This window comes from Syzygium oleosum, unplaced genomic scaffold, assembly GCF_021117445.2.
Source record: "Syzygium oleosum isolate NSW1041296 unplaced genomic scaffold, Sole_v2.1 Sole_v2.22, whole genome shotgun sequence".
Taxonomy (NCBI): Eukaryota; Viridiplantae; Streptophyta; class Magnoliopsida; order Myrtales; family Myrtaceae; genus Syzygium; species Syzygium oleosum.
The window spans coordinates 6,670,926-6,685,833 of NW_026607506.1; the positions used below are offsets into that span (position 1 = coordinate 6,670,926).

At 39.9% G+C, this 14,908-nt stretch overlaps 1 protein-coding gene across 2 annotated transcripts; it reads left to right on the plus strand.

The window, feature by feature from the left end:
* Window positions 1-660: 660 nt before the first annotated feature.
* Window positions 661-6,710, plus strand: LOC115663731 (ABC transporter C family member 3-like). Of its 2 annotated transcripts, XM_056321377.1 has the most exons (11): window positions 1,558-1,699; window positions 1,741-3,185; window positions 3,285-3,371; window positions 3,458-4,087; window positions 4,267-4,431; window positions 4,703-4,997; window positions 5,087-5,301; window positions 5,406-5,711; window positions 5,827-5,890; window positions 6,036-6,275; window positions 6,369-6,710. In XM_056321377.1, the coding sequence occupies exons 2-11, from the start codon at window positions 1,923-1,925 to the stop codon at window positions 6,488-6,490; spliced, it is 3,387 nt and encodes a 1,128-aa protein (XP_056177352.1). In that variant the 5' UTR covers window positions 1,558-1,699; window positions 1,741-1,922; the 3' UTR covers window positions 6,491-6,710. The 2 variants fall into 2 exon arrangements, with proteins under 2 accessions (XP_030441575.1, XP_056177352.1); XM_030585715.2 differs by having other exon boundaries at window positions 661-3,185.
* The last annotated feature ends 8,198 nt before the right edge of the window (window positions 6,711-14,908 follow it).

The window sequence follows — 14,908 nt, forward strand, 5'->3', positions numbered from 1 at the left end:
CAAACCGAATAATCAACTAACCGAATTTTCTTACTTATTATCCGAACTGACATCCGAACCGAACCGAAAATACATGAATTTTGAGATCGGTTCGGTTCGGTTTCGATTTCGGTTCGATTTTCGGTTCGGTTTCTGACACCCCTAATTGTGATTACATATTTGCCACCTATCTTGCTCACAATCTCATGTTCATGCTCGCACCAAACATCTTGAGTTGGATTTTCACTTTCTTCGAGAGCGGGTTGCTGCCAACAATCTACGTTGTGGATCAACTAGTAGACATCTTCACCAAGGGACTTCCTCACGCGCTATTGAGATCCAATCTCTCAATTGTTACACCTACTTCGGATTAAGGGAGTGTATTAATGTGTAATTTAAATGTGTTATGGGGTCTTTTTGTAATTATGTTTATATCCGTACCCTAACTATAATTAGTCACTCATAATTGGGTTGAGCCACCATAAATATTTTGTTATTATTTTCATTCTGACTCTAAATGTCAACATTAAATTACTTTCCTAAGAACGAGTGTGCAGTTGTCTTGCACTGCGAAAAGAATAAAAAACAGAGAACACGGCCCTTTCACTGCGAACCGCACGCAAATACAATGGACCGTTAAAGACAAGGAAACTGTCATGGGCATTTTAGCGGGACCCTGAACTCCCCATTGCCACCACTCATTCCCGCCTATCATGTAGTCAACAGTCAACTCAAGAAACCTCCTTTCTATCATTCATGGAAGGCGTACAGCTCACACCCATTTGACTGATATCCCAAGGAGCTTGTCAAGAATGGAGCTTTTCGATTCACCGAAGCAGGTTCTTGAAAACTTTCTCTCAGACTCCTCCACTCTGATGTATTCAGGTGGCGGTTTTCTGCTCAAGACCACGTTCTTGCGTGGTTTCTCTGGTTCTCTGCACTTGATTTTGTTGCTTGGGCTCTTGATTTCACGGGCGTGCAAGAATATATGGGCACGACATGTTGAAGGCTCCAAAGAAAGTCCCGGAAGAAGCAAACTTTGGTACTATAAGCCAACTTTGATTTGCTGTTTAGGTTTGTCCGTGTTTAATCTGGTCTTGTGTGTGACAAATTACTTTTACTGGAATAGAAATGATTGGTCGGAAGAGAAATTGGTCTGTCTTTTGGATTTAGGACTAAAAACTCTTGCTTGGGGAGCTCTAGGTGTTTATTTGTATGGCCAAAGCTCCAATTTTGGAGGGTCAAATTTCCCTTTCCTATTGAGAGTTTGGTGGGGTTTCTACTTGTCTATCTCATGTTATTGCCTCGTCATAGACATTGTTCTGTCTGCCAAGCATGCTCCGGTGCAAACTCGATATATTATTTCTGATATAGTCACTGTTGTCACTGGTTTATTCTGTTGTTATGTGGGGTTCTTTGGTAAAATTGAGATCGATGACAATCTCCTCGAAGAACCCCTTTTAAATGGTGATTCAGTTACGGTTGGTGCGGAATTGAATAAGCGCCGAGGAGGTGAAACTGTGACCCCGTACTCAAAAGCGGGTTTGTTTAGCATTATAACCTTCTCGTGGCTGAGTCCTCTAATTGCTTTAGGGAATAAGAAAGCATTGGACCTGGAGGATATTCCTCAACTTTATTCTCAAGATAGTTTAGTTGGCACACTACCTAGTTTCAAGAAAAGGCTTCAGTCAGTTGTTAATTCAAGCAATGGAATGACTTCGTTTGGGCTGGCGAAGGCTTTGATTTTGTCGGAATGGAAAGAAATTATTTCCACAGCGGTGTTGGCTCTTCTATACACACCAGCTTCGTATGTTGGCCCTTACCTTATTGATGATTTTGTCCAATACCTTAATGGGCAACAAAACTTCAACAGCAAAGGTTACCTTCTAGTTTTGGCCTTTTCAGTTGCGAAACTTGTCGAGTGCCTTTGCTTTAGGCAGTTGATGTTTAGGCTGCAGCTGGTTGGGATTAGGACTCGCTCGCTGCTGGTAGCGATTATATACGACAAGGGATTGACCCTTTCGTGCCAGTCTAAACAGGGCCGTACCAGTGGAGAGATCATTAATTTTATGGCAGTAGATGCAGAACGGATTGGTGAATTTAGCTGGTCCATGCATGAACCTTGGCTAGTGCTTCTGCAAGTTGGGTTGGCCTTAGCAATCCTGTATAAGGATCTCGGGCTTGCAGCCATTGCAGCTTTTGTGGCAACCGTGCTCGTTATGTTAGCGAATGTTCCTCTGAGTTCGTTCCTAGAGAAGTTTCAGGATAAGTTGATGGAATCAAAAGATAAAAGAATGAAGGCGACCTCTGAAATCCTGCGGAACATGAGGATTTTGAAGCTTCAGGCATGGGAGATGAAGTTCTTGTCCAAGATCGTTGAACTCAGGAATGTTGAGAGTGGGTGGTTAAAAAAGTTTGTTTACACACAAGCATTGACTTCTTTCGTTTTCTATGGTGCCCCCACATTTGTTTCAGTTGCTACATTCGGCGCATGCTTGATACTGGGAATCCCACTATCATCGGGGAAGATTTTATCTGCAATTGCAACGATTAGGATCCTCCAAGATCCCATATACTCTTTACCTGATGTAATGTCAATGATCGCTCAGACTAAGGTTTCTCTTGACAGAACATCATCATTCCTGCGCCTGGAGGATCTGCAGAACAATGTTATTGAAAAGCTTCCTCAGGGTATGGCTGATATGGCAGTCGAGATTACTGCAGGCAATTTCACGTGGGACTTGTCTTCACCTGATCCAACATTGAAGGATATAAATTTGAAGGTACGCAATGGCATGAAAGTTGCTGTATGTGGTATTGTGGGTTCAGGAAAATCGAGCTTACTTTCTTGCATCCTGGGAGAATTGGCGAAGATCTCTGGAACCATCAGGTTATGTGGCACTAAGGCCTATGTTGCTCAGTCTCCATGGATACAGAGCGGTAAAATTGAAGAAAACATCTTATTTGGCAAGGAGATGGACAGAGAGAGATATGAAAGGATCATTGAGGCTTGCTGCTTGAAGAAGGATTTAGAAATTCTCCCATTTGGAGATCAAACAATTATTGGCGAGAGAGGGATAAACCTGAGTGGTGGACAGAAGCAGAGAGTGCAGATTGCTCGTGCTATATATCAAGATGCTGACATTTATCTTCTCGATGACCCTTTTAGTGCTGTGGATGCTCACACCGGATCTCATCTCTTTAAGGTAACTTGCTTTTTGTCACTTACCGTATTTGATTGGTAATGGCTGCAATTTTCTACCACATCTCTTGAAGTATATTTGATCCAGTCTTTTATGTGATAGGAATGTTTGCTAGGGCTTTTAAGTTCAAAAACAGTGATCTATATTACTCATCAAGTAGAGTTCTTACCGACGGTTGATCTAATCCTGGTGAGTGCTTACTGACTAGTGAATCATTTTCTTTTACTCTTCTATCAGTAGTCATTGTATCAAGTGATATCACATATATTTGCCAGGTCATGAGAGACGGAAAGATTGTGGAAGCTGGAAAGTACAGTGACATTCTTCACGCCGGTGCCGATTTCAGGGAACTTGTAGGTGCGCATAAGATGGCTTTGTCGGAACTTAACTCCACTCAACATAGGCCTGATTCCATAGGATTTACTGTCAACATTGAAAATGGTGAAACAGAAAGTTCCATAGAGATGGATGAAAACAGCAATGTTCAAGATGGCATGGTTGGGCCAAAAGGTCAGCTTGTTCAAGAAGAAGAGAGGGAGAAAGGTAGAGTCGGGTTTCCGGTGTACTGGAAATTTATTACAACTGCATATGGAGGAGGTCTAGTGCCTTTCATATTGCTGGCTCAGATTCTCTTTCAGCTCCTTCAAATAGGAAGCAATTATTGGTTAGCCTGGGCAACCCCAGTGTCGGAGGACATCAAACCTGCTGTCGCTGGATTGACGCTAATACTTGTTTACATGGGGCTGGCAGTCGGCAGTGCTTTTTGCGTTCTTGCCAGATCTTCACTTCTGGCTACTGCTGGCTACAAGACTGCCACTTTACTCTTCAATAAGTTGCATTTTGCAATCTTCCGAGCTCCCATGTCATTCTTTGATGCTACCCCTAGTGGACGAATACTAAATAGGGTAAGTTACACGATGCTGGATGCTTACATGTTCCAGAGAGATCCGATTTGAGAACTACAGGATCATAGAGTAGGCTTTTGTCAACTTAGCTGTAACTGCTTGTTGTTATGGTCTAATTAAACATAAATATGGTTCCCCGTGCAATTTTTCAATTTATTACTGTGTATATCTCTTTTCAGGTCTCAACCGACCAAAGTACTGTGGATATGAGCATTCAATATCGAGTTGCCGCATCAGCCTTCTCAATGATTCAGCTCCTGGGAGTTATTGCTGTGATGTCTCAGGTTGCATGGCAAGTTTTCATAATCTTTATCCCAGTGGTTGCGGCCTGCGTCTGGTATCAGGTAATCATCACAGCCCATTAACAGTTACAGTGCCATGAGAAAAGTAAATAACCTCTCGTGTGTAATGGATTTCGGTATTTGAATTCTCTAGTCATACTGCAAAACCCTTATGCTTTATATCCAGAAAAGGATAAATCTGCACTTTTCAGTTCAGATTTCATCTTTAATAGTACTTTTCTACTTGCATCTCCAGATCATTTACGCTTTACTTTGACAGTAACTTTTGCCTGTTGCTTGATACCTGCTCACCATCTAGTATTTATTTATGAAGCAATATTACCTACCTTCTGCTCGAGAACTAGCAAGGTTGGTTGGGGTATGCAAAGCTCCAGTGATCCAGCATTTTTCCGAGACTATATCAGGATCAACCACGATACGCGGATTCGATCAAGAATCAAGATTCCGCAACACCAATATGGAACTTTCGGATGCATACTCTAGGCCCAAGTTCCATGGTGCTGGGGCAATGGAATGGCTTTGTTTTCGCTTAGATATGCTTTCGTCTTTCACATTTGGGATCTCTTTGATCTTCTTGATCTCTCTTCCTGAGAGATTTATCGACCCAGGTAACTACTTTTTGTCTTATTGTTGTTTTGGTATGAATAATGTGTACATGTACTAACAATTCCTAACTTGCTTCTATTCTTCTCTTCAGCAATTGCAGGCTTGGCCGTGACATACGGGCTTAATTTGAACATGATACTAGCATGGGTGATTTGGAATTTGTGCAATATGGAGAACAAAATCATATCGGTTGAAAGAATACTTCAATACTCTTGCATCTCAAGCGAGCCTCCTCTTGTGATAGACAATAATCGGCCTCATCCGTCATGGCCATCACGTGGAGAGATTAGTATCTCTGATCTGCAGGTGACAAAATATTTTCTCACTGTTGTATCTCAAACAATGCTTTTGCAATTTTGGTACGGTCATCAACACATTTCCCTTTTCTGGCAATTCGGGTGGAACATCAGGTCCAATATGCTCCACACTTGCCACTCGTTCTGCGAGGCATCACGTGCACTTTCCCTGGCAGGATGAAAACGGGTATCGTAGGGAGAACGGGCAGTGGAAAATCAACTCTCATACAAACACTTTTCCGTATTGTAGAACCTTGTGCAGGTCAAATGCTAATAGATGGCGTCAATATCTCCTCAATTGGGCTGCATGATCTGAGGTCTAGATTAAGTATCATTCCACAAGATCCAACTATGTTTGAGGGCACCGTGCGAAGCAACCTTGACCCTCTTGAGGAATACACTGAAGATCAGATCTGGGAGGTCGGTTCATTTTCTTCCCCAGTTTAATAACAAAATTTCCACGATTAGAAGTTCTTTTCTAGCTCATGCAACATAAACCATAGTCAGCAAAAGCTAATCTATCCTGTAATTTTAGGCATTGAATAAGTGCCAACTCGGGGACGAAGTAAGGAAGAAAGAAGGGAAACTGGATTCGCCAGGTTCGGCCTTTTCTTCAACTGTACTTGTTTGTGCTTCTATTACCGGCCCAAATTCTGTAGCAATTCAGAAATTAAACTGTAGAAAAATACCGGGACAAAAAATTGTACTTATTTTTAGGTCGCTCATGATATACTTGGCCTGCAGTTTCAGAGAACGGTGAGAACTGGAGCATGGGACAAAGGCAGCTTGTGTGTCTCGGTCGCGTCCTGCTCAAGAAAAGCAAGATTTTAGTACTTGATGAAGCCACTGCTTCCGTTGATACAGCTACCGATAATCTGATTCAGCAAACTTTGAGGCATCACTTCTCAGACTGTACTGTTATTACCATTGCACATCGGATCACTTCTGTTCTCGACAGCGACATTGTTCTTCTTCTAGACCATGGTTAGTATTTCATAACACGATCTCATCTCGGCCTTGCATGTTTGGCTCATGCTTCATCAGTATCTCTCTCTGTGTATGTGAATCTGTGTCCAGGCCTTGTTGCTGAACATGATTCTCCAAAAAGACTGCTAGACAAGGAATCCTCGTTGTTCGCACAGCTCGTAGCAGAGTACACAACGAGGTCAAGTCCAGTTTCAGCAGCTAAAACGATGTGAACTGTATGTTTCACTGGACAGAAATGAGATTTCAAAAGATTTAGTGGTCAATATGCAGCTTATACTCAATAACTGTACATTTTTCTTATGACTAGCACTAGTTTTTGTATAGTGATTGGCGATTTTCGGTCATTTGGAAAGTTGGAAAACAGTACGATTATTAGATAGTAAGTAGTTATTCGGTCCGCGCTCTGCATGGGCATCTCAATATTTGTTATTATATCGATTTGATTAACTAATTAAAAATTGTACTACAACAAACTGAAAATTTTCAGTTGTTGCTCCAAAGTAAGTATATTTGTTGCATCACGAAAGATACACTTATTTTAAGTGTATCTTAAAAAGCAGAAAATTAGATTAAATGAAATACAAATACGTTATGTTTTTGAATAAGGTATTATCTCAATTATTTATTTCTGAAGGTAAACTGCAAGTTTAAGATAAATATTAACTTTACCAAAACAACAATCAGAATTAACTAAAAAAACTTAATTTATAAATAATTTTAATTATCGTTCCAAAGGAATTTGTTGCATCATAAAAAAATATACTTAAAAATAAGAGAATTTGAAAAGCAGAAATTAAACTCAATAAAATGTAAGTATGTTATATTTTCAACAGATTATTATAAAAATTTATATATTTTAAAAACATAATGCCTGTTTAAGATAAATATTGTTTTGATTGTAAAGTTGAGGTAACGGGGTTTTTGTTCTGTCTAATTTTCTTATTATTAATTGGAGGAAATATGAGAAAGTATATTTCAATAAGCGATCCTTCATTAGAATTGTATTATTTTTATTCAAGTAACAATAAGAATGACTTATGCGTCAACATATTGAATTCAACTAATCAAATAAAGTAAACTATATTTGAACAATTGTCTTCTTACAAAAACATATCATTAATTTGTTCTATATTTGTTTAAATTTAAATTGAGTGAGTTTCTCCATTTGATCAAAAATTTTCACCCACCAAATTCGAACAAGATAAACTAAACTTTAATTCTTTATTTGTGATGATGACATGCTTTTAATTCTTTTTTAGTTTAAAAACTATAATTTTATGGGGGTTTGTAGATAAAATTATTTTATCATTAGCTCAATTTAATAAACCATGTATATCTTTACTACAGTCGGTCTTTCTTAATTAGGTTATTTTGTCATCTCTTTAAATTTTAACTTTACCTTTAATGAATTTAATTTTGTCCATCATAGTGTTAGGATATGATGTGTCAGATTGTAACCTATTTACAAAACGATTAGTGATTTTCTATAGTTTAATTAATATATCCGTCTAGAACTTAGCACGACCTATGAAAAGAACTTTTCACTACCGACGGAGAAAGAACAAGGATCATAAACTAGTTAAGGCTGCGCATGACAACGATTCTGTGCCCGGGAACAGATTGTGCTGAGAAATGATTCTTTTTTATTCTGTACCCGGAATTGATTTTAAGCATTTTAAGGCGTTTCTTAACGGCTCAAAATTCCATCCCTGGAATAGAAAAAGAACAGAAATGCGTTTGGTAACGCCACAAAATTTCTTTTTATTAATAATATTTTTAAATATTTTAATATTTCTTTCTTTTTTTTTTCTTTTCCTCCTTCTTGGCCATGGCCTGGTCGCCGGCCATGACCGGTAAAATATTTTTTTTATTAAAAATATATATTTTTATTTTTTTTGGCCATGGCCTGGTTGCCGGCCATGGCCGGTAAAATAATTTTTTTATTAATAATATTTTTTATTAAAATATTTTTATTAAAAATATACATTTTTATTTTTTGGGCCATGGCCGGCGACCCGGCCATGGCCGGTAAAATATTTTTTATTAATAATATTTTTTATTAAAATATTTTATTCTCGTCAGATCCGGCGAGGGCGGTCCTCGGTAGAGGTGGCCACTAGCCGGTTTTGGCCCGGAATCGGACCGGAACCGGCCCGGTCAAACCCAGGCCCGGCCCGTTGACCGGGCCCGCGGTTCGGAACCGGAACCGGCCCGTGGCATACGGTCCCGATTCCAGAAAAATTTGAACCGGCCCGGAACCGCCGGTTCCGGGCCAGTTCTGCGAAAAAAAAAAAATTTAAAAAAAAAAAAAAAGGCTGCGGGCGGGTTGCGGCCTGACTGCATTGCAGGCCATGCTCGCCGACGGCGGCTGCGGCAGCCCGTTGCATCGCAACGGGCCAACCAACGGCCAAACCCAAAAAAAAAAAATTTTATCCGCAGCAGGGCCTGCAGACGTGCAGGCCCTACTGCGGGCTTGCACATTGCGCCTTGCGGCCCGTTGGGGCAACGGCTACGCCCCAACGGGCATTTTTATAAAAAAAAAAAAAAACACATAACCGTTGCAAAATTGCAACGGTTATGTTTTATTTTTTTTAATTCTAAATTTTCTTCTATTTTTTTCCTATAAATTCTCTCAAATTCTCACAATACACACACAATTCTCTCAAATTCTCTTCTCTCAAGTCTCAAATTTTCTCAATACTCGAAATTCTCTCAAATTCTCTGAAATTCTCTCAATTTTCTCAATCCACGCAATTCTTTCTTAATTCTCCCAATTAATCCGCTCAATTCTCTCAATCCATTCGAAAAATGGCAAGTGGAAGTCGAGTGCCAACTGGCAAAGGTAAGAATATCGCGACGGAATCCCATCATTCTTTTGATCCTCGTGAATATGCAGATTTTCAAGATGATGAAATCAACATTTTTCACGATGTGGAGCGCGTCCCGACGTAAGAAAGTTTTCATCCTCCTGCTGAAATATCTACAACAAAGGAAGCGGAACGGGAATTTACATCTGACATTTGGAATCACTTCACGAAAATGGAAAGGTTTGATATCGGTCAAAAAAGGTATGATATAATTTGTAAATATTGTGGAAAAATATATAAATATACAGGTGGACAAGGATATGGAACATTTAAACGACATCTTATGAGCAAACATCCAACCGAAACGGGAATCGATATCGGGCAACAACAAATTTCCGGGTACGTCAATCCTAACACTTCCCCTTTATTTCGTTTTAATGGAAAAACTTATAAGGAAGAATTAGGTAAATTTATTTCCGTTGAGCATTTAGCATTTAATTTTGGAGAAAAGATTTGGTTTTAATGAATTTGTACAAAAAGCATGTGCTCCACAAGCAAAACGTGTTCCTAGAAATTCAATTAAACGAGTAATTAAAGATCTTTACAAAAATGGAAAAAATGATTTACAAAACTTTTTTATGCAATTTAATGGATGCGTGCATATAGGTAGTGATATTTGGAGTGATCATTGGCAGAATCATTCTTACATGGGCATAACATGTCATTGGATAGATGACGAGTGGACTATTCAAAAAAGAGTTATTGCATTTAGAGTTTTCGATGATCATCATACAGCAAATAATATTTATAGAATAATTAGGCAAGTTTTAGAAGAATATTATTTGCTTAACAAAATTTTTTCAATTGGTTTTGATAATGCCGCAGCAAATATCGCTTCAATTGCCGAGTTAGAAAATATTTGTAAACCCGCTTTTGGCGGAAAATTTTTTCACATTAGATGTGCTTGTCATGTTTTAAATTTATGTGTACAAGATGGTTTGAAAACTCTTGATATTTTTCTTCAATCAATAAAAACGGCGATTCAATTTTTATGGAAACATCTCAAAAAAATGAAAGAATGGGGTAGATTTTGTAGAGATAATGGCAAAAAGCCAAAAAGATTTCCAAGAGATGTTCCAACTCGTTGGAATTCTACTTTCCACTTGCTTAGTGAATCTTTAGCATATAAAGATTTATTATGTGCATTCATTTCTAATAATATACCTGAGATTAATTTATACCCACAAGAGTGGCATATTTGCCAAAAAATTTTAGATCTTTTAAAGGTTTTTAATGATGCAACTTATACTTTGTCTGGTGTTTATTATCCTACTACACATTTATTTTTAGTAGAATGTACTAATATTGTCGGAACTTTTGATGAATATGAAAATGATGTTGAATTACAACATACTATAGTTGCAATGAAAATGAAATGGCTTCATTATTATAGTGAAATTCCCATGATTTATTTAGTTGCTTGTGTTTTTTATCCGCGTTGCAAATTGGATGGCTTAAATGATTTTTTGCGTGCGTATTATCAATGTTTACATTATGATGTGACAAATGTTACAACCATAGTACGTGAGGTTAAAAACGTAGTAATAGAATTATATAATGAATTTTATACTAAATATAATTTAGGTGATATTAGATCTTCTCAATCTACGGAGATACAAAATGACAGTACAGGTAAAATTAGTAGAGGGTACCAACTTTTATTACATAGACAAAAAAAACAAAAGGGAGTAATAGGAAATATTTCTGAATTAGAGAGTTATCTAACCATTTTATTTGAGTTTACTGAAGCCGAAGGTGGTACAGATTTTTTTATTTTGGATTGGTGGAAGAGGCACGCAAGCCAATACCCAATCCTTTCTCTTATTGCAAAACAGATTTTTTCAACCCCTTGTTCCACAGTTGCGGTCGAACAAGCATTCAGTGCCGGAGGTAATATTTTGAACGAACATCGTTCAAGATTAGATCTAGAATTAGTGGAGATGCAAGCTTGTGTTGCTGATTGGACGAAGGCTCAATACCGGCAACAAGAGATAGATCGGAATAATGAATCCGAATTCTTTAACGACGGAGATACTACCGCTACCACTATCGGTACTGGAACGGGTAGTGACGATTGAGGGTAAAAGAACTATTGGAGTTGGCAAATATTTCGGGAACTCTTGTTTCTCATACCGGGTACGCCTACGTGAGCTTAGGGAAACCGAAATATAATCCGACGATATGTGACCTCTGGTCCCCTGCGCACGGAATGCTTAGGTTTTGGGATAATTTTAGGGTATATATATTGTACTCCTTTTTTTTAAGATCGTTGTAACGAATTGTAATGTGCTTAATGATAATTTATTAAGTTGAAGCCCTCTCTTTCTCTCTTGTCTTTTTGTCCCCAAATTTGAGTACAATTTACATTTTAATCACAATTTATATTGAATAATGTTCTATCACAAGAATAGTATTTTTTTTATTTTTTTTATTTTCATTTCTGTTTTTCCTTTTCTGTTTTTCTTCTTTTTCTTTTCCTTTTCCTTTTCTGTTTTTCCTTTTTCTCTTTTGTCTTTTTTCCTTGTTTCTGTTTTTTAAAATTATAATTTATATTTTAATTTTTTTTTCTTCCTCCGCGGCCGGCCATGGCCGGCCGGCGCGGAGGTCGCCGGCGTGGCGAGGCGGCCTCGCCGGGCCGGGCGAGGCCGGCCTCGCCCGGGCCGCCGGCGAGGCGAGGCTCGGCCTCGCCCGCAACCGGGCGAGGCTCGACCTCGCCGCGTCGGGCGAGGCCGGCCTCGCCCGGGCCGGGCGAGGCCGGCCTCGCCCGACGCCGGCAAGGCTCGGCCTCGCCCGCAAGGCCGCAACCGGCGAGGCTCGACCTCGCCGGCGTCGGGCGAGGCCGGCTCGCCTAGCCTCAGCGAGGGCCGCCTCGCCCGACGCCGGTGAGGGCCGCCTCGCCTAGAGGCCGGCGACCTCCGCGCCGGCCCCGGCTATGGCCGGCCGTGGAGGAAGAAAAAAAAAAGAAAAGGAAAAGAAAAAAAACAGAAAAAAATAGGAACCGGCCCGGAACCGGTTCCGGTTCACACTTGGCCACGAACCGGAACCGCCGGTTCCGAACCGGAACCGGTCGGTTCCGAACCGTGGCCACCTCTAGTCCTCGGGCCGAACATTAGAAACTACATTAAAAATCAAGAAAAGGAAGAAGAAAAAAAAATTGATTCTCAAAATTGTTCCCAGAATCAAGAAGCTACTTTTTTTTTTTTATTCTTGAAAACTGATTCTGGGAACAATTTTTGACAAAATTGTGCCCAGAATCAAAAAATTAAACAAACGCATTTCTGTTCCCAAACTGATTTTGGGAACAAAAGAACAGAATCAAACACTGTTTGGCAAGTTGTCATGCGCAGCCTAAATATGAGGTTGGGTAAACTTATCTATCAAACAACCTTTGGGAAAAGTGCCAAAAAAGTCCTAAACCTTTTTTTGGTGCCAATTCAGTCATAAATCTTTTGCATTGATGTCAATTTAGTCCTAAACCTTTTTTTTTGTGCCAATTAAGTCCTAAACCTTTTAAATTGGTATCAATTCAGTCCTAAACCTTTTGTTTTTGTGCCAATTTAGTCCTTCCGGCCACTTTTGACCGGAATTTGCTGACGTGGACGCCTGCCAGTCACCGGCGTCGACGTGGCGCCAACGTGGACAACTTTAATAATATTTTAATATTTTTTTTGAATTTTTATTTTTTTTCCTTTTTTTCCACTTTTTTTTTTGTCTCTCCCTCCTTCCTCTGGCCGGTCGCCGGTCTGGCGACCGGCCAAAGGCCAGAGGCCGGAGAGCTCGACCTCGCCGGAGGCCGCGGCGAGGGCAAGGCTCGAGCCCTCGCCAGTGGCCGGTCGCCGGTCCGGCGACCGGCCAGAAAAAGGAGGGAGAGAAAAAAAAAAGTGGAAAAAAAGGAAAAAAAATAAAAATTCAAAAAAATATTAAAATATTATTAAAGTTGTCCACGTTGGCGCCACGTCGACGCCGGTGACCGGCAAGCGTCCACATCGACAAATTTCGGTCAAAATTGACCGGAAGGACTAAATTGGCACAAAAACAAAAGGTTTAGGACTGAATTGACACCAATTTAAAAGGTTTGGGACTTAATTGGCACCAAAAAAAGGTTTAGGACTAAATTGGCACAAATGCAAAAGGTTTAAGACTGAATTGGCAAAAAAAAAGATTTAGAACTAAATTGACACTAATGCAAAGGGTTTAGGGCTTTTTTGGCACTATGCACACATGTAAAGCCACATGCACCAATGGATGAGGTGCCCTTCATGTAGGATCCACCTGATTTAATGATCAGATTGTGTTGGCTCTACATGCGTCCAGAGCTTGTTAGACTTACTGTTGTGGTGTAGTTGGTAACAACGAAGAATCGCCAAGTCAAAGGTCGCATGGCGTAGAACCTCAGAGTTAAAATATATAATAAGGAGAATTCCAAAATACCGTTAAATGCAAAAATTAGCTATAATTGCAAAAGGAGTCAACAATTAACTAAGGAATAAGTGCATTGGAAGTCCTAAACTTGTCACAAAAGTACAATTGAGTCATAAAACTTTTAAAAAGTGCAATCAGTCCTAAAACTTATCAAATTGGTTCAATCAAGTCCTTCCGTTGATTACACTTTTTAAAAGTTTAAGAACTCGATTGCACTTTCATATCAAGTTTTAGGACTTGATTGCACATGTTGAAAGTTTTAGGACTCAATTGCACTTTTGTAGCAAGTTTTAGGAATTAATTGCATTTTTTGAAAATTTTAGGACTCAATTACAATTTCATGACAAGTTTTAGAACTTACAGTGCACTTATCTCATTAACAAATAGACCATTGTGTTGAATTTTCCTTTAACTAAGCGTCTTTTGTTAGATTGGAATATGCAAGATACCTTGGCCTAAACAGAATTAAGAACAGAACGACAGATACTCAACAGTTGAAACGAAATTGATTCACATTGTTTATAGAATGTACAACATTTTTTCGCATTGGCCACTACTCTTGTTCTCTCCACCCACTATGCACGTATTCTCACTTCATCACCAAAGCGCTCGAAGAAGCAAACACACTCTCGAATGGTTTAACAGAGGAAAGATCAACCCCAAGATCCGCATGAAGACCAAAGGGACCGTTAAGGATAAGCGAAAACTGTGCAATGGGCATGTTCTTCCTCCACGTCGTCGTTTCCATCTCCCGCAAGTGCGGTCAACAGTCAACTGAAAAGTGTGTCCTCCTATGTCACACTGGAACTGTCGTGGAAGGCGAGTATTAGCACAGCCATTTGACAGAAACCGCAAGTAGCCCATCAAAGACTGGAGCTCTTCGTATCCTCGGTGCAGGTCCTCCGAAGCTCTCTTCAAGCTACTTCACTCTGATGCATTCTGGCGGCAATTTTCTGCTCAGGACCATAATTTTTTCGGGGGTTTCTCTGGTTCTTTGCACTTGATATTGTTGCTTGGGCTCTTGATTTCGTGGGTGTGCGAGAAAACACCGGCACGACGTGGTGAAGACTCCAAAGAAATCGCAGAAGAAGCAGACTTTGGTACTGCAAGCCAACTCTGATTTGCCGCTTCGGCTTATCCATGTTCAATCTGGTCTTGTGTGTGACAGGCTACTTTTATTGGTATGCAAGTGATTGGTCAGAAGAAATGCTGGTTTCTCTTTTGGACTGAGCACTTATGACTCTCGCTTGGGGAGCTCTAGGTGGGTGTTTGTATGGCCAAAGCTCCACTTCGCACCCCGTGCACCTCGGTGCACATCCAAATAAATCCATCTCCATCATC

Coding starts and splice junctions, on each gene's coding strand:
- LOC115663731 (XM_030585715.2), top strand. CDS start 792: ATGGAGCTTTTCGATTCACCGAAGCAGGTTCTTGAAAACTTTCTCTCA. Junction 4,088..4,266: donor GTGGACGAATACTAAATAGG/GTAAGTTACACG, acceptor ATCTCTTTTCAG/GTCTCAACCGACCAAAGTAC. Junction 4,998..5,086: donor TGAGAGATTTATCGACCCAG/GTAACTACTTTT, acceptor TCTTCTCTTCAG/CAATTGCAGGCTTGGCCGTG.